At 45.0% G+C, this 24,108-nt stretch overlaps 1 protein-coding gene across 21 annotated transcripts in view; it reads right to left on the bottom strand.

The window, feature by feature from the left end:
- The window catches only part of MYO9A (myosin IXA), a 457,919-nt gene that overhangs the window by 5,627 nt on the left and 428,184 nt on the right, over window positions 1-24,108 (bottom strand). For 16 of the 21 annotated variants that reach the window (XM_043524473.1, XM_043524485.1, XM_043524478.1 and 13 more), the window contains 10 exons: window positions 23,320-23,431; window positions 17,932-17,993; window positions 14,789-14,981; window positions 13,182-13,310; window positions 12,044-12,149; window positions 10,810-10,941; window positions 9,091-9,214; window positions 7,683-7,736; window positions 2,612-2,814; window positions 552-694 (listed from right to left, as the gene is read on the bottom strand). In XM_043524473.1, coding sequence (XP_043380408.1) covers window positions 552-694; window positions 2,612-2,814; window positions 7,683-7,736; window positions 9,091-9,214; window positions 10,810-10,941; window positions 12,044-12,149; window positions 13,182-13,310; window positions 14,789-14,981; window positions 17,932-17,993; window positions 23,320-23,431 — 1,258 coding nt within the window. Of the gene's footprint in view, window positions 1-551; window positions 695-2,611; window positions 2,815-7,682; window positions 7,737-9,090; window positions 9,215-10,809; window positions 10,942-12,043; window positions 12,150-13,181; window positions 13,311-14,788; window positions 17,084-17,931; window positions 17,994-23,319; window positions 23,432-24,108 lie in introns of those variants that run through there. The other 5 variants (XM_043524481.1, XM_043524486.1, XM_043524475.1 and 2 more) reach the window with 2 other exon arrangements.

Below are 24,108 nucleotides of genomic sequence, written 5' to 3'. Positions count from 1 at the left end.
ATGTCAGGGGAACATATGCAATTAAACTGGAAAAGAGAAGTGACCAACCCACGGTGCCTACAGGTTAACGTGTGAAATGGTTACCCACAGCGTCTGGGACAAGCAGGGGTCTGACCCGATTGCAGGCAGAAAATGATTATGTGATTTGCTGAAGTCCATTCACAAGTCAGTAGCAAAGCTAGGTCTACAACCTGCCTCTCAGGCCTGTGTTGTACTCAATAGACTATGCTCCCTCTAGGGTGAAGATGGAGGGTGTCCCACCAGGGAGTGCCACCTCCCAAGCAAATGCTTTAGCCCGCTCTAGGATTAGGCTGCTCACAGTTCTATGATTTGGGACTGGAGGAGTCTCAGCTTGGTTGTGGGACAGAGTTTGCACATGCATGAGCAGGACACGCAGTGCCGCTGCAGCACAGAATGGGAAGGAAGCGGGGGAAGTCTAAGCACCAGCCTAAAGCTTGAAGTGCTGATGCTGTTGCATATATCCGTAGGCCCTGTTCTGCTGCACTGAATCAGTCTAGTAAGAAAACCTGCCAGAAGAGGACTGTGATTACCCGATCGATCAGAGATAGCCCCTTCAGAGTCAAAGTTCAAATTTTCGGAGCTATCCGCAGTGCCGATGGAAGCTTCAGACTCCAGAGTTTCGTCATCAGAAGCTCGGGGCTCCAGTGCAAGCATCTCAAAAGTCAGCTCCTCCCTGCAGAAAATAACCCTAGTCAGTGAACCAGGAAAAGGTGGAGAGCAAGTAAACCAGTGCTGTGTAAGCAGGGAGATTCAGAAGGGCATTGTCTGGAGAGCTCAAGGGAGGCCGTGCAAACACAGTGTCAGAAACAGAACACAACAACAAACAACTTGCAGAACCAAACACAGATATTGGGGTATCACACTGGGAGGAGAGTGAAAATGTCAGAGCTGGAGTCCACACTGGAATCAGTCCACCAGTGGTCATGGAGGCTTCCACTAGAGGAACCATCAGCAAGAACATCCCAGCCAATCCAAGGGCTGTGGCTGGACATCTGGCAAGGGACAGCTTCTCAGCCATCCCATCCCCAGACCAGAGTCTTAATGGTCATCACCAGTGCCTTGAAGTGCACCATTGTTGAGGTGAACAAAAAGGCAGTACAGGTGTTCTGTGCTCACCGGGCCTGGACAGAGCACATGACAGCAGTCTGGCTTGGGGGTGAGAAAGGCAAGGATGAGCACTGCAAGGTTCACATTAGAAAAGATCAATCTCAGACTCCTGGCTAGCCATGGAGGCGCATGGGCCACCTAAAGAAACCAGGAGCTGTGATGCATCTAATAGGACCCAAAGGCTGGAGAGCCAGGTTAGCATGGGGAGGAGGGAAGGGCTGTACACCCTCAACAGCTGATGCAGACTGCTGATGTGCTGACTACTCTGAGTGCCGCTGCCTGCCAGCTAGCATCTCTCCCATTGCATTTGGGCTGAGTCTTTCACCCAGATCCCGATCAGTCTCACAGCAGCAGTAACGAGGCTGTAGAATCTCCATTAGAGGAGAAGGAATCAGAGCTGAGCGTCAGCAGCAGACTGATGTTGCCGCAGCTAAGAACGTTTCACCATCTCCCCTAGTGGCTCCCCACACACACTGGGCAGGAGGGGTGACTGGATGGAATCCTGATGGAAATGTATGTCAGGGCTCTTCAGGAAGAAGAGCATTTACTTAGCAGTAGCCTCTGGCTCCTCTTGCATAGGAAGGAACGAAACCAAGGACTACACTGCCAATTCCAGTCAGTTCAACAATACTTCACATTCAACGACAGGAACCACCGTTGATCTTCTAATGATCAGCATAGACACATCACCTTTCCCCATTGCTAACTGACATCCATGTAGTCTTTATTCCATACCAGTTCTAAAACTCTTTCTGGCAGCAGGCCTCAGTCTTGACCTGGAATTCCTTGCAAATGCACCCCTACCCTTCAGCACAAATGCACCTCAATCCCGACCTGCAACACTACTTGCCTTCAGTTTTGTGTCCCCACATAGTGCTGCTGATGTGCCTCACCCTGATGTGCAGACATTGCTAATCACATAGGTGCCAACCCCGTGGGTGCTCCGGGGCTAGAGCACCCACGGGGAAAAATTAGCAGGTGCTGTGCACCCACCAGCAGCCAAGCTCCCTCGCCCCGCCCTCAACTCCTCCTTCGCTGTGTGCGCCATGTCTCTGCTCCTCCCTCTCCCTCCCAGCACTTCCCACCTAACAGCTGTTTGGCGGCGCTTAGGACTTTCTGCGAGGGAAGGGGAGGAGTAGGGATGTGGCACACTTAGGAGAGGAGGTGGAGAAAAGGTGGGGTAGGGGTAGGGACTTGGGGGAAGGGGGCGAAATGGCGGCAGGCAAGGCAGGGGTGGGAAGAGGCGGGGTCAGAGTCAGGGGGGGTCGAGCACTCACTGGGCAGAGGGGAAGTCAGTGCCTAGGGCTAATTGTACAAAATTTTGTGAAGTGGAGAACATTTTTCAACAGCTATCAGAGTGGGACCAAATTTGTGTTTACCTGTGGCTCTAAGAGGATCTGAATTTAAGATTCCAGATTCCCAGCATTAATTGTCCACCTCCGGAGCACTGTGCCCTTCCACCCCTTCATTCCCCGTGACTCACTTTTCCTTCTGCAAGCTCTCGATCTGCTCAGTCAGCACCCTCTCCTCTTGCTGCATGGCTGCCTGCTGCTGATCTGTGACATCCATCTCCATAGCCTCCTCACTACTCACGGTCTCCTCAGAGACATCAGACACGGAGGGTAATCGCACTGAAACAGGAGATGTTGGACTGGGGAAGGTTCCACGCCTTAGACGTCCTTTGCCCTGCAGGTCAAAACCCATATCAACAAACTTCATGCCATTATCGCCAAACCTTGCAGGCATCTCATGGTACATTTTAGACTGACGGCGTTCTTCCCCCCCTTTATCCCCAGTACCAAGAGTGGAGGAAACAACTTCAGCAACAGGTACTTAGCACATGTACACAGTCCACAACACCAGTTACAGTGCATGACATCCAAGGACACCTCAAAGCTCACAGCAGGCTGGCTGGGGGACATAAATGGTTTGTGTGTTCAGAGGAGGACAGATGAAACTTTTTAGTGACATGCACACTGGACTTCCAAAGTCAATTAAAGACACAGCAGAATGTATTTTTAGAAGCCCAGGCTGTAAGACGGGAAGCCTTCAGTCTGCCAAATCACAATACTGGCTCGGGGTGAGAACATCCTGAACATTACACGCAAGACGTTGGTGTGCACAGTCCTAAACCATCCCATTCTTTGCGAAAAACAATCCCACTATGCACACAAAAGGATATGGATAACACTATCCAAGGTGAACATTCAGCTTAGCAGGCTGGGAAGTTGCTCTCCGTACACAACAAACACTAGGGAGCTCAAATGATGGTAACTGGAAAAGCCAGCTACAAAGCCATGGCTACACTTTTAGTCCTCGCACTGTCCGTGGAAATGAGAGGTCCAATATTAAAGCAAGCAGAGAGGCCAGTTAAAGCACACACTAGCTCCTTATATCAGGGAAAGGGAATGAGGAGGCAGAGGTGCCACTGTATGAAACAAGGTGAGGGGAAAGATGGCAGAGCAGGGAAACTGTTCAACAGAAAATCTCTAAGCATCCTTCAGAGCTATGAATAACGACTAGACTGCTGATCAAGCAGTGCACAGCTCCAGCAGACTGCGTAACTATTCTGATACGATGTAAGCAGAGGCTCTATTATTTCAACTATAACAGTTTGAAACTGCCAGCTAGTTATGTAAGAGGATTCTCCCTTGCTGTAATTTTTGGGAGGAATTTTCAGAAGGAGATAAGAGACTTCAGAGCAGAAGTCCTTTGGATTTGCAATGAGACCTGTATTCCTAAATCAACTTAGTTTCTTTGGAAAGCCCCACCTAGTGAGCAAGCTCAGTATCTTCAGATCTTCACAGACTCACTCCGTGCACTGTAACGCACATTACAGCTGCTGGCTCATTATATTAACTACAACTTGATCAGCAGCCCAGTAGATAAATACGCCCACTTTCAATATTAGACCATTAACTGCAACGTTCTGTTAATTCCTAGGGGATCATAAATGTTACTATAGTATGTTTGCTGTCTTCCATTAGTGTGAGAATTACTGGGCCAATCTTCACACCCCATATACTGAAGATGCTGCAGTTCTGCATGCATGACTCATGTGAACCAGTGGTTTCTTTCCCTACCAGGGCTGGAATTCCAATCCATTGAAAAGGAATTAGGAAAAAAGAGCAACAAAGATACTGTATGTAGAGCTGGACTATATTTTACCTTTCCTAGTACCAGATGCCTCGGTTTGCCTCATGGGGACAGAGAAATAACAGGTTTCTTTGGACATAAGACACAATGAAGAGACTAATCTCCTCTCAGGTTCCACATGAATATGGGAAATTTTACCATTATGAGAAACACTTTGCATTTCACTCTTTGGATTCATAGAGTTTTAGGCCAGAAGGGATCATTTAGTCTGACCTTCTGTATAACATAAGACATTACATTTCACCCACTTTCCCTGTATTGAGTCCAGTAACATGTGTTTCGCTAGAGCATCTCTTCCCAAAAGACACCCTAGTCTTGGTTTGAAGACATCAAATGCTGGAGAATTTAAAACATGCCTTGGTAGTTAGTTCCAATGGTTAATCACTGTTACTGTTAGCAAAAATATGCCTTTTTTCTAATTTGAATTTGTCTGACTTCAGCTTCTGGTCATTGTTTCTTGTTTTGCCTTTCTCTGCTAGATTAAAGAGCCCTTCAATTTCTGGGATTTTCTCCCTGTAAATATAATTATACAATCAAGTCACCTATTGATCTTCTTCTTGATAAACTAAACAGATTTTGTTCTAAGTCTCTTTGTAATGGTTCCTCCCTTTTGCTCTGAAAGCAAAAAACAGACTGTTTTGAACGAGAATGTGGGGAGAGGTTGTTATTTTTCCCTAAGTGATGAACAGGTTTTGAGTTGCCCAAATCTCATTCATGTCAATGCAAATTTACTGCTAGAACTTCAGATGCTGCTTTGTACCACTTAATGATTCCTGAATCTACAGAATCTGGTGCCCCAATCACAGCCCCAGCACCTTTCCCTACACGCTGCACTTTCTGCTGCTCCTCATCATGTATTTTAGGGACAGAGTGAGCAGATCCAGATGGGATTTTGCAGACTCTTTTTTATTCTTCCCCTTCTCTTTTGAGTTGGATGTCAGATTGGGGCATTTTGTTGTATCTGTCATTGCTAAGACATGGGAAGTGACAATTCCAATCCTCCCAGCACTGGTGAGGCCTCATCTGGAGTACTGTGTCCAGTTCTGGGGACCACATTTTAGGAAACATATGGACTATTGGAGAGATTCCAGAGAGCTAGAAAAATGGTAAGAGGGTTAGAAAACATGACCTGTGAAGAAAGGTTGGGCATGTTTAGTCCACAGAAGAGAAGGCTGAGAGGGGAGATAACAGTCTTCAAATAAGTAAAAGGTTGTTATAATGAGGAGGGTGATCAATTGTTCTCCATGTCCACTGAGGCTTGGACAAGAAGTTATTGGCTTAGTCAGCAGCAAGGGAGATTGAGGTAAAATATTAGGAAAAACTTTCCAACTTTAAGGATGGTTAAGCACTGGCACAGGTTAGCTAGGGAGGTTGTGGAATCCCTGAAATTGGGAGGTCTTAAGAACAGTTTTGATAAACATCTGCCACGGATGGTCTAGATTTACTTGGTCCTGCCTCAGCATGGGGAGATGACTTCTTGAAGTTCCGTCTAGCCCTACACTTCCATGATTCTATGATATTCTCCAGCAGCAGAGCAACCTGCTTTAGGGCTGGGGCCAATGCTGTTCCAAGGTTAGCCTCCAGGAGAGGCTCAACTACCATAGGGTCATGGTCATAGTCCAGGAGAGGCTCAACTACCATCATATCACCTCAATTCTGAAAATAAAGCATCACCACCTGTCCTCATTTGTAAAGGTAGCAACAGTCCCAGTAGTCACCCATGTAGTAGTCATTCCATCCATGCCACAAGGCTTTTTTTTTTTTTTTTTTTTTTTTTTAAACAGTGAGGGTGATTAACCATTGAAACAAACTACTGAGGGATGTGGTAAATTCTTCAGCATTTGATGTCTTCAAAACAAGAGCGGGATGCCTTTCTGGAAGAGATGCTCTAGGGTAAAAGTTACTTTAACTATATCATGTACATTAAAATCAAAAGCTAAAAGCTTTGTAGTCAACATAAGTGTGCCTTGGCTTAATGCCTCTGTTATTCACCTGAATCAATCTATCACTTTGCCTTTGCTGAGAAAGGCAAAGAACACAGCCGCTCTTTAATGTGTGTCTGTGTGTGTGTTTTAAAGATGGATAGCAGAATACAGGCTCTTACAGACAGACCCTTAATGAGAATGCTGCAGCACTGATACGAACATGAAGGAATTACAGAATACATCGACCAACACAAGAAATTAATGGCAGCATAGCTCTGATTCAGATCTTCTAATCAGTCCCCAAATGCTCAGCACGGCTAAGTATGTAAAAGGGTGTGGCGATACTGTGGCTGTGAGTAAACAGGTGTGTTATCTTTCACATTAAAGTACGGTTTCAAAGACTGCTCTCCTCATCCATCACAACCTGACCATCCCGCCAAGCAAGAGGCAGGCAGTAGCTGCTTCTGATGGGTTACACACTGTAGCAGGAGTGAGAAAAAATAAAAGATCCCTCAATTGGATCCATAAATTAAAAGCTGAAGGTTGGAAGTGCCAAGTTCTGAACATCACAGTGCATTTGGCTTCAGGTGTAGGGAGGGGTAAGAGGAAAAGTGGGGCCTCTTTTCCTGCTCAGTTCTCCCAGATTGCTCCTAGCACTGCACTACCCTGCTTTAGCCAGGCTGCATTAGCTGGGGGCAGGCGTCTGAGGGGCATCCATCCACTGTGGTGTGAAATGGTGGCAGAACTGAAGCAGCTGGAACAACTCGGAGGGGTACTGTATATAAACAGACACACATGAGTAAAGGAAGATGTGTGAGGGAGGAAAGAGAAGGAAAAAGAAGGGCTTGGATGAAAACAGAAGGGAGGGAAGAAAAGAACAGAACTAGCAGGTAAAGAGAAAATGAATGGAACGAGGAACACAATAGAAAGGACAAAAACGGCAAAGCTGACTGAAGCAGGGTTAATTAGAGACTCAGGAGAGAACTCTGCAACAAACAGAAGCCTCTGTTGGCTAAGTGATGAGGATTCCCCCTGCTATTTTCATTTGTTAGGGCTGACCCTCCACCCTCTCTGAGAAGGTTTCTGTGATTTGCCAGTTCAAATCACACCTCCAAGGAGCCGCATGCAGGAGCAGTGGTGTGACTAGGAGAGTGCACACAGACAGAGTACAAGAGCAGCCTTTGGAGAAGCAGACCAGTGGATTGCAGTAACCAACTGCAGTTGCTGAGGGCTATTTCATCAACCATTTGGCATCAGTTTCTACTCCTGCTCTAGTGCCTCCTCCAGGAGAGAGGGACCTTAGGGTGCTCCCTACTGAGAGAGAAATGAAAAGTCAGTCACTGGGATGGGTCCTGCAGAGGAATGAATGGGCAGAGTCAAACAACGGTCTGTCGCATGGTGCTTCAATGAGTGGAGGGTTACACACAATGATGGGATGCAGCTGTCATGGAGTGCAATGCAATTAATACATACCGGGATTGAATTGCGGGTTATGCTCATAAATCTAACTGCAATTAGTACAGGTTTCTGGATTAGAGAGGACATGAAAAGGAAAGCAGAAGGTTAGAGTGCACATGCCATTGCCCCCTTAAAAGAACTTCTAGAGTCTTTTAATGTCATGAGTGAGTCAGCTCTCTGCTGCATCAGCAACAATGCACAGCTGAGCCACAAGCTTTGCAAAATAACTGTTGAAGCGCCTGTTTGGAGCAGATTTAGCATTGGCTGCAGTTCACAAAGCAGGATTCCTGATAGGACATGCCACAGGGGATACTGGGTCTTTATAAATGGAGAGCCTGCTCTTCCTTTCAGCGGCACAGATCTGGGTTGACTGTCCTGTGATGAATCAGCCATTCTCTCTCATTCTATAAGCAGAACACAGCACACGAACAGCCTGTTGCTTGTTCGACTTACAGCAAAGGGGGACACAGGTCATTTCAATTCCCAGACTTTGCCTCTCATTCATCAACCCAGTTGGGTGTGTGAAAGCTAAATGAGATGGTATTTCAAACTCCAAATTCCAAAGGCAGTGGGAGAAAAGAAGGTGACCCTTTATAGGCAGCTCAGTTCAGTCCTCGCTGCTGAAGCCATTACTAATGAAGTGACTTGCATACAGGGAGTCAAAGCAAGGGCTTGGTTAAGGGCAGCTTCACCCCAGATTCCCCCTGACGTTATGTGGGAGGGAAACAAGTGCAGGGTTTTAACACAGTGGGCAGTATCAGACAGCAGGACACTGTGGGATTAGGGGACTTTAGTGCAGGAGTGAGGAAGTCATAAACAGAGCCAGCAAAGAGTTGAGTAACACAGGATAAATTAGTCCAAATTTGCAAAACACATCCCAAAAATGTATGAATGAGCCTGTGAAATCCAGAGACCACGTTTCTGTGGCACTTTCCTTTAGAACTCGACAGGCACCATTCCCATCTCCTTTGGGCTTTTCTTTGGTATAAATGTGTCGCTAGGGAAATGCAGGGAGCCAAGTGCAGGGTTGAGGTTCAGTCTCTCTCTCGGCCCTGGATATGATGCTTTGGGAGGTGTAAGAGGCTAGGGAGGTTGAAATAGGCAGGAGGAGATTAGTCTGAGTGAAAAGGAGAGGAAAGAATGGGGCTGGCTTGTCAGTACCAAATTATTCTCTGACTTTCAATTTAGTACCATGCACATTCTTCTCAGTTACAACAGACACTGTGAATGAACTATGCAAATACGCAATAGCAGCATGGACACAAGATTTTCCTCCGAATTTTATGTAAAAAAGGAAGTTATGATCAATAACATGGCTGGAGAAACCTGTCCTCCTAAAACAAAAGAAAGGTCTGCTCCATTTTTTCCTGACACAGGAACAGAACCAGCTACCAGCTCAACACCTCCCCACCACGAATCTTACCATTGATCTGCGGATCAAAGACAGCCTGCTTTTTGCTTTGTTCTCAGCAAACTCCAGGCTGTTGATGTCCTTGAGACGAGCCCTGTATTTATTCATCTGCTCTATGACAATTAACTCCACACAGCTGCAAAAAGGAAAAAAGGAAGTGGTAAAATGGGAGCATAAAACTCTGGCTGTGTTTGAGCTGGACACGTCACCTAAGTACTAGAGCCCTACAATGCCAGAGAGGGGAAGGGACGTGTGCTCCAATTCTCTAGCTCCGTGGGCTAGAAATGAATGGTGTGGTTGAAATGTCCCAAATAGTGGTAGGCAGGGGAGCTAAACTAGAGGAATAAAGGGAGGGCTCCCCAAGGGCTCCATCAGGGAAACAGGTCCTTCCCCGGAAAGGAAAATACCCACCAAAGTTAGGAAAGCACAGCACGTTCAAATGAAAGGCTGAAAGAATGGCCATTTCTGATATTCTGCGCTATCTACCTATATCTATTTGTAGACACACACACTTGTGCTTGTTTGCATCCAAGCTGGACAGGCAGTTGCATGGCAATGACAATGATTAGGTGTCTGGGACATATATTTTGTTTAATACCATCAGTATTGTTTTCTGGAAGAAATCCTTTTAGAGCTGTAATGATACAAGACGCTGTATATGAGTCAAGTTACAAAGAAACTCCTTCTTACAAGGAACCTTTAGAAGAGTGATTCAAAGTAACGTTCACATCTGTTGGCAGTTGCTTCTAGGAGAAAGTCATAGATTTGAAGGCCAGGAGGGACCATTATGTTCATGTAGTCTGGTCTCCTGTATAACAATGCCCATACAATTTCATCAAATGATTCCTGCATCAACTATCCATCCTAGGTACTTATCTAACCCCCAGTGCCCTAGCATCTGAGCTTCTCACAATCTAACATCTTTATTCTTAAAACTCCAGTTGAAGTCAAAAATATCCCCGTGGGGCTCCATTACAAACCCTCCCCACCCACTGGATGATGATTCCCTACTTACAATTACTTTGGAGATATCAGTTAGCCAATTTTCAACCCTTTTAAAATTTGCTGCACTGAATTTGTATGGTGTTAATTTTTTTAATCAGGATGACTTGTGGTACTAAATCAAATGCCTGACTGGAATCCAAGTCTCCGATGTCAGCGTTGTTACCTGTGTCAACCAAACCTGGCATCCAATCAAAAAACGATATCAAGTATGTTTGACAAGATATATTTTCCATAAAAAAACTGCGTTGACTGGCACTAATTACACTGCCATACTTCAATTCTTTACTGACTACATTACACTTCAGCCTTCCCATGATTTTGCCTGGGACGGATATTGAGCTAACTGGCCTATAGTTACCCAGGTCATCCTGTTAATCCTTTTTAGACACTGGCACATTAGCTTTTTGTACAGTCCTCTGGATTTGTTACTCCAGGATTTGTTAAATATCAACATCAGTGGCTCAGAGAGCTCACTGGCCTATTCTTTAAAAGCTCCTGGGTGCAGGTTAGCCAGTCCTGCAGATTTTAAAAGGTTTAACTTTAGTAGCTGCTAGTTACTGATGGAACAGACAGTATTTCATTAAGGCAATTCATTTGCAAACCAATGATGTGTTTGTAGCTGTCATTCTAGCACACATTTAAGTGCATTACTCAGGGATCATTTGACTGTCCTGACATGACCTCATTACAGGATTTACGCTAGAAGTTATGATGCTGTATTCTTACGTGGTTGTTTTACTGATGTCCTGAACGCTCTGCAGTGGGTCTGTTGTGTCAGGACAGCGGAGAATACAGGGAGCAAATACAATGGCCAGGGCATTAGCTGACATTCGATTGGTCTCTTCCTGCAGGGCAATCCTAAACAATAAACAACAAAGCAGCAAGGGTTAAAGGTAACTCCAATTCACCTAGCACTGGCAGGAAATACCAATGTAGAGAAACAGAAAAGAGGACAAAATACAAATTCAGAGTAGAGCAGGGAGAGGAGTGCTGTATATACACATGAGATCTGGAGGCCATTGCTAGGAGAAGCTTTTCCACAATATTATATATCTTTGAAGTGAAGAGCTTCAATTTGTTATATCTGGTAAAGAACTAGACCAACAGGTAGCTCTATAAGGATGTAAATATTATACCAGACAAGGGCAAAAAGGTAAAACAATGGACACTGAGTGAACCATGCAACATGCCATCATGCTCTCTAGGAAGTCTTTTGTTTTGATTTACTTAACCTATTTTCCAAAAAGGAATAGATACGGTGCATGTTTATTACAGTAGCAAGCTGCTCACTTAGCCATCATTAGCTATCCCTTAGGAACAGCACAGATGTGTCTAAATGCATGTACACGGCAGGAATCTTCGCAGATTGTAACACAGTGACTATAGCCTGAACTAGATATTGTCTAAGCTCATGCAAAAGCATCACACACAATCCCTAGAGCCTCAATGTTCAAGCTAAAGGGTGCAACATGTGGCAGTACTGTGATCCACTGCAATCTTAGTGCATGCCTCAGTGGGTTAGGGCTATGGCATGGAACCATGTGGTTGTAACCAGCTGAGACCTACAGTGGTTGCCTTCCCATCAAGTCTGCAACATTTGTAGCTATTATGAAAGGGAACTTGTATATAAAAAGAAGAACATTATTGTCATTAAGCTGTCAATGACAGCACTGTCTGAAGAAAGAATTCTTGGGTCCAGAGTGTTAAAGCCATTTCAGAATTTAAAGCACTCCCTTGTGAAGTTTCACTCCCCTTTTTTCCTACAAAAGTACTTGGACCACATAGGCCCATGTTCAGGTACTCTTACTCATGTAGAACAGTACCTTGCTCCAGTGGAACTACTCATGGAGTAAGGTGGTACTCATGGGGAGTAAATGTATCAGAATCAGGCCTCTAGTGAGGAAGGAGAAGAGGAAGACTGGCTGCAGTATGATGATCCCATGCTGAGGTCTGCCATTACCTCACAAGGTGAAAGATGAGGCGTTCCAGGGTACTGAGGTGGGTGCGAGAAAGCTGATCAATGACAGAGTACACGCCTCGGATGGTCTCCTTCCTCTCCTGCAGGCCTGGAGAGAGCACACACAGTTACACACACTACAGGTAACTTCCCCTTTTAGTGTCTTCTGCCATCTTCACTTGTGAAGGCAGTGCGAATGGCCCAGTACAGGGGAGCTGTGCAGGAAGCCAGCGCACAGAGACATGGATGACAACTCCCTCCTCTCCCTGCCTATACAAGCAACCCCCCTAGCACAGGTAGAAATAGCAATGTAGATGGTAAGGCACTGCTTAGGTGAGTAAAGACATGCCTGACATGGCTGTGGGGATATACCCTACAGACACTGCTTAATTTGTAACGAAAGAGGTGCTGGGGCTCAAGGATTTTTTTTTTTTCAAACTTTCACATGGCAAGCCCAGAGGTGCCAGGGCTGTGAACTGCAAAGGCTTTGACTACTATAACAGTGTAAGGGATTAGTTGGTGTCACAGTGCTGTCTGTGGCTACATGGCAAAGTGAAAAGCAGGCTGTGTCCACACTGCAGTGCATACCTACACGTCAGTGAAAGGGTCTGGCAGGGGGAGGCAGCAAAGAAAGGCTTCAACAGCAGAGAGCTGCTGAAGCAGATGTGCTGGAGCTCAGCCCTGGCAAGCCTTGGCACAAATTAAGCATTGTCTACACGGCTCTATAAATGCTGAAGTTGTTCTTCCCAGCTACACTGCTATTTTTAGCAGTGTCATCACCCACTGATGAAGTCTTTCCCTGCTGCAGGGAAAGACCCCGGCAGTGGGAAAAGACTCTAAGAGGGAGGCAGGTGGGAGAGGCTCCAGCACTGTGTTGCCAGTAACAACATAAAAGATGACATATCACCCAAATGACTTTTTGGACTCAAACACTCAGTACAATTGGCACTTGTACAATTATACATGCACACAATCTACTTGCTTGCTGCTTGTCATGACAATGGTGATGATAAAACAAAAGTAAAAAAAGACTGCTTGCTCTGGGCAAGCAGAAACTGGATTTGGTACCTGAAGCTAACTGATTCTTCCCCGTCTTGGGTTTTGTGTGTGATTGTATAGGATTTGTATGGACCTTCCTTACCCATAGCTCGCAGAAATTCCTCGTAGAGTTCGAAGGTCATGAGGGGATTCGGCAAATCTCTCAGCCACTGTTTGAACACACTGGCAATGACATGAATGTTGTAGTCATCTAGATTCACATTGTCGATATCTGTTCACCGAGGCAAGTGAGTGGGGGGAGTGGAAAAGGAAAAAGAAAATGATCAGTTTTGATCCAGTAAACAAGCCAGTATTTTCATGTCAGTACTAGCACTGGCTATTACCTAACCACTGTTATTGGACCAGCTTCTGTGGGCGAGAGAGGTCCTGAGGAAGAACTCCGTGTAGCTCAAAACCTTGTCTCTCACCAACAGAAGTCAGTCCAATAAAAGCTATTACCTTACTCGCCGTCTCTCTACTATTGTGGGTGTGGTCAGATGTTTGGCTGCGTGTGTGTTCCCTCTGTGTACTGCTCCAGCCCTGCGCAGACAGCTGGCATGGCAGACCTCGAGCGAACCACCCAATGACCACAAGATCTGTTAAGGTACGAAGGCACCCAGCCAGGTTTATTGTCGACGAAGCATGGTACTAGTATCCTGCACGAATACATGTATACCCATAACAATGGACCAGCTCAGTGAACGGCAGGACTTTCCGTTCCTCCCTAGGCTAGATAAAGACATTGTCTCTGAGATACATTTTTATACACATATACAAATAAGTTACGTATTGCTCTTCTGATAGTTGATACCCTCTGATGTCACCACCCATCACCTTGTACATTTCTATCCATCACATTGTCACCCTGACCATATATTTAGGCAGGGTCAGTGTGTTCCTGTTATCTTTGGGGAATGTGTTGGTACCATTGTTGGTATGGGGTGTTCTGGCACACACCCTTCTGGAACGTGTTTGTATATTTTGTGCTTAGCACTTAGGAATGTGTGTTTCTGCAATATTAGCCCTGGTCTTGCCGGATTCTGTGAGCAGGGCCTGCCTCTAGCTCACAGCCTGATTTTGCTTTATATCAGCAAAGTTTTGACCGCTACTTTAGCCCAGGCCTCAGGCCTCATGCCAGGCCTCTGATACAAGGGCTTACGTCTCAGGCTCTCTTCCTACTACAGTGGGCACAGCTACAACAACGCTGCATAGTACTAACTACTGTCATACGAAAAACAGGTATTAATACTGTAACAACCACAGATATCACAGTGCACAACAGCACAACCTTGGCACCTGGTTTTTAATATGACCATGTTAAAACCCTTGTCGTGAAAGGAGCCAATTTTCCAGGGATGAAAGTCTTTAGACAGAGTTTGTAAAGCACTTTGGAAGTCTAGGTGATGTTGATAAATATGAAGTCTGACTAACGTAGATTTTTCCCGCAATTTCTTTTTATGATTTTTTTTGCACATTTGTGCACAACAGGAGGAATAAAACAAGAAAGAATTAAACAGTTCCACAAGACGGGAGGACTCTAACACAGCGCAGACTTTTGGTGAAGGCTGGTATTCGAGAAAAGTCTGTACTTCCATGGTACCAAAAGCCAGAGTCTGTGGTGGGGGAAGGGATGACATGAATTCCCTTTTCACAGAGGCTCTCAGCTGCCCCTTTAGCTCCCCTTCTGAGACTCTCTCTTTTTCATCTTACCTGTGTCAAGACCCTGTCGGAGCTCCTTTATCTTATTGGTTGAGCCTGACTTCCTGTAAATGCCCTCGGTGTACAACCCATGCATTTCAATGTAGTTTATGAGCTTCTCCACCACCAATGGCACCGCTCGCTCCTCATTGGTCAGTCGGGAGAGCTCAACCCCAAACTGCCGTGACGAAAGCTCGGGATCATACTGATGTGGAGAAAGAGATTAATGTCTCAATTCCTTTTCAAAGGTCTCAATGCAATGCTGCTCATAGCGCGGTAAACCTAGGGATGTCTTGGGACTGATCCTTGCAATGTATGCAATGCAATTTGACTGCCGTTCAAGATGCAGTTCACATTTTTAAACAAAGTTAACTGAATTATTTGCAAATTAATCTAGTAAATCTAACTGAGCGCCAGGGAAGAGGGAAAGGCCTGTATACTGCCCCTCAAATCCAATCTTTCCCAGGGGCTGTCTTGGTCGTTGTAGCTATCCCTGCGTTCACTCTGCTGTGTCTGCAGCACTGCACACTGCTACAAAGACCAGCAAACGTTCATAGTTAAGGCTTGCAATGGGGCTGTGCTCAGAAAAATGGCTCTGTAAAATGGCTCATTGGTACTCTCCTTGTGTCTTCAGAGTCATTGTTTGCTTCATTTACTGACATTTTTACTGTGCCTGTAGAACCAACATAGCTATGCAACAGTGAGCTATATTCTAGTCTGCTTCATGCCTCACTGAGAAAATTGCCTGGTGATGATACATGAAGGAGAACACATTTGGGCTTGATTCTGAGATCCCTAGATGAACTTACCGTGCTGACAGTTAAAAAAAAAAAAAAATGGTTTTGAGCAAGTCTGACATAGAAGCCATTGAGAGAGAAAGAGAATCAGTAAAAGACCCTGACGTTCTCTGTTTTTACAGAGTCACTTTCCTGACTAGACCTGCACTTTAGAGACTCAACATTCAGCAAACAATTAGATCACATTCAACCTGAACGTGAGATTCTGGTTGGATAAAGTCAAAAGACTGAGAGAAACTTTTCAAGCAATAATGCACTTAGGAGGCTTTGAACATATGGACTGTATGTTCAAACACAGCATGGGTAGTGATCCAACCAGAACAATGAATGAGAACGTAGGTGCGTGGCTTGGGTTAGACCTCGGACCAGTGCCACTCTTCCATGTCTGCTTCTTCTCATTCACTGTTACCACGGCACAAATGAAAACAACAAGAGGGGAATGCCCAGGGGAGGTTTCTACACTGGATAGACCTCCATGCAAGAACACACCAGGAAGAAATGGTGAAAGCAACTGGTTTTGATCTTGTGTGTAAAATTCACAAGCTATCGTACTATCATCTCTTAATCTTTTAGTGCCAGGACTGGGCTGTTCCTATAGCTAACATCAAGTACTATAACAAAAACTCTAACTTTTGCTGTTATTGTGTTAAAAGAAACAAAGAACTGCCAACATTAGCATAAAGTGCAAACTACAAGGACCATCAAAGCAAATACACTGCTAAGATAAGCTTGATGCTCTATTAGTTCCATCATAAGCCTAAATGAAGGTACTGCATAAAGTTAAAAAACAACTAGGAAATCTGCTGTTACCTTTTGGATAAAGGGCACCTTCTCAAAATATATCAAATGCACACTTCCCTGAGAATGGCACCAACTTTCTCAGCTGATGCACTGTGAAAATTTAACCCTTAGCATCCTGAATCCATCCAGCATAAACAAATTAACAAATGCAAATGATCTAACTATTTCCAATCAGTACCTTGGACTGGTATTTATTTTTCAGACTCCAAATTTTCCTGGGCATTAGCAAACAAGATTTTTAAAGATGAACTTGGCGAACACATTAACGTCACTTCACTAGAGTTCAGGAAATGAATTCACATCAAGCAGTTATTTTATTTTAGCAGAGTTTTCTTGGACTGAATTCTTTCATTTCCTGTTTGCTACATTTCTGGCTGTGTGCCATGCAGTAGGCCTGGTTTGGTGAACCAACAGCATTAGGATAAACTTTTTGTTTTCCTGGGCAGAAGGGGAGGGAGGTGCCATGTAGCAAAGATATCAATTCTCCTCCATATTAGCATAAAACACACAGGTTCAGGTCTGAGATCATAAGGATACAAAATGCTTAAACATGTAAAGCAACTCCATTCTCTTGGAAACACCAGAGAGATGCATTTATCGCTGTAAGAGTATCACAGGCTGCTATTTGTATATCATCATGGATCCTGCTCCCTCAGTTACTCTGCAGAGACTCAGTACATGCACTGTCGGGGTAGGGAGTGGGGGATGGCTGAAAAATGATGTTAAAGTAAATACATTCAAATGTTCTTCCAAGCTTTAACAAAGAATATCTCTAGTTACACACAGGGAAAAGTTGAACTGTGTTGCCATCTGGGACTTACACCTTGGAAGCGGATAAAACTTTGCACATGCTATACTCCTCATACATTACCAAGAGCCATACTAGCTACTTACTGAGTGCAATAAACACAGGATAAAATGAAAAGATAATAGTTTAATGGTTCATTGGCATCTCTAATAACCTGCTGAATTTATTCCCTGTTGTCTATACATCCTGACTGCCTGGTAAATAACAGCTAAGAGAACATGCAAGGTTTTATTAAGTGGGTACTATGGGGACTTCACTGGGTGCTGGAGTATCTAGGATAATACAAGTTAATTGTTATAAAAATGTAACAAGATGTAAAATGGAAAAGAAAAACCACCACCACAGGTCAGGAAATACAAGTGATACTAGATACCCTTGGCCTCGACTAGGTACCTGGTACAATATATACCATGCCATGTGCCATAAATTACATCTACTCATTTCTCTACTCTGAAATCCCATAAATGCTGTAAAATGAGGAAGGCTCCTCCTGCTGGCAAGAATATTTAAGGCCTCGGAGCAGATCAGTGGAGTGGCAGGTGGTACAAAAAACCATTCAGCTCTGCACCCTCCTCGAGGAGCGAGCTCACCTCTGCAGTTGGCACACATGCACAGGACTGCAACCCAGTTTCCAGCTAGTATAATTCCACTATTGTACCTGTAAACACCTCCTTAAAATCACTAACTGAAGCTATGCTCACAGGAGAGAAAAGGTATTTAAATGAATGAATGGATTGACAAAATCTTACCTTTTTGGAGCACTTGGTTGTGGTTTTAAGACAGCACTTCTTGTGACAAGCATACTTACATACTGTAACAATGAGAAAAAATTATACTTAGCACTTTACAGTCTCTCCTGGCGTGTTCGTGTGATAATCAGACTCCAGACACCCCAAGGGGAAAATAGACGGTTTAACCCAGCAAAAAGAATCAGTTAAACCAAGTGATTGCATACTGTTATTCTACTGTAAGAGTGCATCACGTAACGTCATTTAAGAAAGCTTGTCATACACTGAACAGTCATTCTGAGCTATGGGTACAGGTTATGGTTATGAAGGAGGGGTGTATATACAAAACTGTAACTGTACTTCAGCTTCAGGAAGTCAACGTGGAAGTCAACGAATGGCTACGCAGGTGGTGTCGGAGAGAAGGCTTTGGATTCTTTGACCATGGGATGGTGTTCCATGAAGGAGGAGTGCTGGGCAGAGACGGGCTCCATCTTACGAAGAGAGGGAAGAGCATCTTTGCCAGCAGGCTGGCTAACCTAGTGAGGAGGGCTTTAAACTAGGTTCACCGGGGGACGGAGACCAAAGCCCTGAGGTAAGTGGGAAAGCGGGATTCCGGGAGGAAGCACAGGCAGGAATGTCTGTGAGGGGAGGGCTCCTGCCTCATACTGGGAATGAGGGGCGATCAACAGGTTATCTCAAGTGCTTATATACAAATGCACAAAGCCTTGGAAACAAGCAGGGAGAACTGGAGGTCCTGGTGATGTCAAGGAACTATGACGTGATTGGAGTAACAGAGACTTGGTGGGATAACTCACATGACTGGAGTACAGTCATGGATGGTTATAAACTGTTTAGGAAGGACAGGCAGGGCAGAAAAGGTGGGGGAGTAGCACTGTATGTAAGGGAGCAGTATGACTGCTCAGAGCTCCGGTACGAAACTGTGGAAAAACCTGAGTGTCTCTGGATTAAGTTTAGAAGTGTGTGCAACAAGAGTGATGTAGTGGTGGGAGTCTGCTATAGACCACCGGACCAGGGGGATGAGGTGGATGAGGCTTTCTTCCGGCAACTCACGGAAGCTACTAGATCGCATGCCCTGATTCTCATGGGTGACTTTAATTTTCCTGATATCTGCTGGGAGAGCAATACAGCGGTGCATAGACAATCCAGGAAGTTTTTGGAAAGCGTAGGGGACAATTTCCTGGTGCAAGTGCTAGGGGAGCCAACTAGGGGGGGCGCTTTTCTTGACCTGCTGCTCACAAACCAGGTAGAATTAGTGGGGGAAGCAAAAGTGGATGGGAATCTGGGAGGCAGTGACCATGAGTTGGTTGAGTTCAGGATCCTGACGCAGGGAAGGAAGGTAAGCAGCAGGATACGGACCCTGGACTTCAGGAAAGCAGACTTCGACTCCCTCAGGGAACAGATGGCCAGGATCCCCTGGGGGACTAACATGAAGGGGAAGGGAGTCCAGGAGAGCTGGCTGTATTTCAAGGAATCCCTGTTGAGGTTACAGGGACAAACCATCCCGATGAGTCGAAAGAATAGTAAATATGGCAGGCGACCAGCTTGGCTTAATGGTGAAATCCTAGCGGATCTTAAACATAAAAAAGAAGCTTACAAGAAGTGGAAGGTTGGACATATGACCAGGGAAGAGTATAAAAATATTGCTCGGGCATGTAGGAAAGATATCAGGAGGGCCAAATCGCACCTGGAGCTGCAGCTAGCAAGAGATGTCAAGAGTAACAAGAAGGGTTTCTTCAGGTATGCTGGCAACAAGAAGAAAGCCAAGGAAAGTGTGGGCCCCTTACTGAATGAGGGAGGCAACCTAGTGACAGAGGATGTGGAAAAAGCTAATGTACTCAATGCTTTTTTTGCCTCTGTTTTCACTAACAAGGTCAGCTCCCAGACTGCTGCGCTGGGCATCACAAAATGGGGAAGAGATGGCCAGCCCTCTGTGGAGATAGAGGTGGTTAGGGACTATTTAGAAAAGCTGGACGTGCACAAGTCCATGGGGCCGGACGAATTGCATCCGAGAGTGCTGAAGGAATTGGCGGCTGTGATTGCAGAGCCCTTGGCCATTATCTTTGAAAACTCGTGGCGAACGGGGGAAGTCCCGGATGACTGGAAAAAGGCTAATGTAGTGCCCATCTTTAAAAAAGGGAAGAAGGAGGATCCTGGGAACTACAGGCCAGTCAGCCTCACCTCAGTCCCTGGAAAAATCATGGAGCAGGTCCTCAAAGAATCAATCCTGAAGCACTTAGAGGAGAGGAAAGTGATCAGGAACAGTCAGCATGGATTCACCAAGGGAAGGTCATGCCTGACTAATCTAATCGCCTTTTATGATGAGATTACTGGTTCTGTGGATGAAGGGAAAGCAGTGGATGTATTGTTTCTTGACTTTAGCAAAGCTTTTGACACGGTCTCCCACAGCATTCTTGTCAGCAAGTTAAGGAAGTATGGGCTGGATGAATGCACTATAAGGTGGGTAGAAAGCTGGCTAGATTGTCGGGCTCAACGGGTAGTGATCAATGGCTCCATGTCTAGTTGGCAGCCGGTGTCAAGTGGAGTGCCCCAGGGGTCAGTCCTGGGGCCGGTTTTGTTCAATATCTTCATAAATGATCTGGAGGATGGTGTGGATTGCACTCTCAGCAAATTTGCGGATGATACTAAACTGGGAGGAGTGGTAGATACGCTGGAGGGGAGGGATAGGATACAGAAGGACCTAGACAAATTGGAGGATTGGGCCAAAAGAAATCTGATGAGGTTCAATAAGGATAAGTGCAGGGTCCTGCACTTAGGACGGAAGAACCCAATGCACCGCTACAGACTAGGGACCGAATGGCTAGGCAGCAGTTCTGCGGAAAAGGACCTAGGGGTGACAGTGGACGAGAAGCTGGATATGAGTCAGCAGTGTGCCCTTGTTGCCAAGAAGGCCAATGGCATTTTGGGATGTATAAGTAGGGGCATAGCGAGCAGATCGAGGGACGTGATCGTTCCCCTCTATTCGACACTGGTGAGGCCTCATCTGGAGTACTGTGTCCAGTTTTGGGCCCCACACTACAAGAAGGATGTGGATAAATTGGAAAGAGTCCAGCGAAGGGCAACAAAAATGATTAGGGGTCTAGAGCACATGACTTATGAGGAGAGGCTGAGGGAGCTGGGATTGTTTAGTCTGCAGAAGAGAAGAATGAGGGGGGATTTGATAGCTGCTTTCAACTACCTGAAAGGGGGTTCCAAAGAGGATGGCTCTAGACTGTTCTCAATGGTAGCAGATGACAGAACGAGGAGTAATGGTCTCAAGTTGCAATGGGGGAGGTTTAGATTGGATATTAGGAAAAACTTTTTCACTAAGAGGGTGGTGAAACACTGGAATGCGTTACCTAGGGAGGTGGTAGAATCTCCTTCCTTACAGGTTTTTAAGGTCAGGCTTGACAAAGCCCTGGCTGGGATGATTTAACTGGGACTTGGTCCTGCTTTGAGCAGGGGGTTGGACTAGATGACCTTCTGGGGTCCCTTCCAACCCTGATATTCTATGATTCTATGATTCTATGATTCTATGATTCACCTCACAGCAGGGCGGTGAAGCAATCAGGCAGAGAGGAGCTACTTCCCCAGTCCCATGAGATTGGCTTCAAGCACCTAGACATTGTCCAGCCCAGGAAAAAACAATGGGGAACCATCAAAGCAAATGGGAACAACTTGAAACTGAAAGGAAAACCCCATTCTACAGAAAGCAAGAAAGTAGGGAGTTTTGCCTAATTCGAATATCTCTGGTAACTGAAAAACCAAACTGCAAATCCTTTTCAAATGGAAGGGGTTTGAACTGAAGATCATTCAGAATTTGGGGGATAGTTGTCTCAAGGCAGAAGGTTGTCCACAAACACAGGATCCCTCCTATAGCCAGGAAACTGTTTTAAAGCAATAGGTACCTCTTATTTGAAAAGGGATTTTATTGGATATGAAAATGTACAGCCTGAGGTTGCATCTTTCCATTTATTTTCCATGTAACTTGTATAGGTTTGCTTTCCCCTTACAATTTCATCTTTGAATCTGGGGGGTTTCTATTTCATAGACTTTTTGTTTATTTTTAACCCAAGCAATTCTCTGATGTGCAAACTGCGTGGAGTGTGCGTGCCAAACAGAGCTGTTAACTGGGGTGCTGATTTCACACCTTTGGGAGTGATGAACCAGAGGGGAATAGTTCAGGTATCTGGGAATTAGGACTTTGGGAAAGACATATTTTGGACTGAAGGTCTGCTTGTTGGTGTCACCCTACAAAGTGGAATTAGGCTGGTGAGAGCCAAGGTGAGACCTTATGTTTGTGGGCAGGCTACTTGTGTCAGGGAATTGAGCCATTGCTGCACAGCACAAAGGCTCCCAAAGATACAGGGCAAGTGGTGATAGAACCCCTTCCTGGACTGGGTGGACTCAAAATGTCACAGTTAGTAAAGCCACAATACAAGTTAATTAGCTAATGTTTGTGCAGAGATTTGGTGTTGTGCACATTTTACAGCCTTCTGCTTGACATTTTAGACCTGATTTTTACAGCTAGATGCCAGCAATACACATAAAATGCATTCACAAATGGCCACTTCTGCACTCAATATACCACTTGGGCCCCGAAATACGTTATTTGCATTCACAGCCCTAATAAATGAAAATCAAAGCCTTTATTTTTAAAAGGTATGACAGTTAACATTTTTTGGCACAATTCCCAGGTTTGGAGGATTGGTTCAGAAGAGATTCCACAAGTTTAGATTCTTCTCTGAAGCCTCTCTGAACTATTTGATTTGGATCTGCTTGACTGGGTTGGAAATATCATTTGATTTCTGTTCTCCCTGTATCCAATTTTGTACTAAAATAACATGAAAACAGTACTTCAGCCCTTCCTCTCCCACCAAAAAGCCACTCTCGATTTTCAGAGCTGTCAACTTTTTCTCATGCCCACAGAAGTCCAATTGACTCCAATTTAAGTACTCTAAACTGAATTAATTGCTGTCAGGCACATCAGGGCATCAAAAATTCTGCAGACTGAAAAGGACCACGTATCCCACTTGCCAAGACTATGTAACTGTAGCTCAGTATTTCTGCCTGATAATATTTTTCTTACTCCTTTCACTGTGTTTACAAAGATCGAATTAACCGCTACATGAGTAGCTTCAAGAGCCAGCAGTGGATTTGGAGTTTTGTGCGAGAGGCCCAGACAATTCCCACAGCTGGTGTCTCCCTTTTGCACTGTGTGCTGTACAGTGACCTTACTGGCCAATTTCGGGAGCACCCTAGATGGGTTCTCTGTTCTCATGGCCTCAGGATGTCATGGGAAGGAAGAGGGAAATATACTGGGGATCCTTAGGAGCACAATAGGCATCACCAGGAAATGAACACAAGACAAGCTGAACAGTCCAGGCTTACATTTACAAACAGAAGCCCTGTCCATTATCCAGATCAAGGAGGAGCAGTACTCGCAGTATGTGGGGATGCTGTACTGGGTTGCCTTAAAGATGTGACCATTATGCTCTTCCACCTAGGACAAAATACAAGATTGAAAATTCAGTGGCTCATGTGACATGGAGCTGGATGCACAGCCTGCTGCAGAATGGGTGAATTAACTGTCAATACTTGGAGCCTCTGGACAGCCACATCTTCTTTGTTTGGAATGAATACGGGACAGACCACCTTTGCCACAGAATCTCCCAAAAGAGATGTGTGTTTCTGTCTGAGCCAGTGTATTATTTGCATTTTCTTTTCTGAAGCAATTTACTTGTAGATCTTTCACAACTAGCAGCCTAGGTCTGTGTCTGCATAAAATCAAACCGATACACAAATTGGTGTATATCGAGCTATAGAGATATAATGCACAAGGGAATATTTCCCTTGAGTTCTGGTGACATGTCAAGCTGTGAGAATGAAACTCCAATGATTTAAGTGTATTACCAGAGCACCAATATGGAAAGATCTCCTTGTTCCTTGCTCTTTTTACTTTGATGAGCCTAATCTTCAAACATTAGCAACCTGAATGGACATCAGAAAACTGTATTTGGACTCTGAAATCAGCATTCAAATTCCTAAACAACTGACTGCCAATCTGAACATCTGCAGCTGGGATACAGATATCTCATACATTTACCCACTTCTGTAATTTGGGCTCTTTTAGTTACTAAACTGCAGATCTGTTCCTTGTCCAGCAGATGGCAGAGCATC

This window comes from Chelonia mydas, chromosome 10, assembly GCF_015237465.2.
Source record: "Chelonia mydas isolate rCheMyd1 chromosome 10, rCheMyd1.pri.v2, whole genome shotgun sequence".
Lineage (NCBI taxonomy): Eukaryota > Metazoa > Chordata > Testudines > Cheloniidae > Chelonia > Chelonia mydas.
This window is presented reverse-complemented; position numbering and strand designations above follow the sequence as displayed.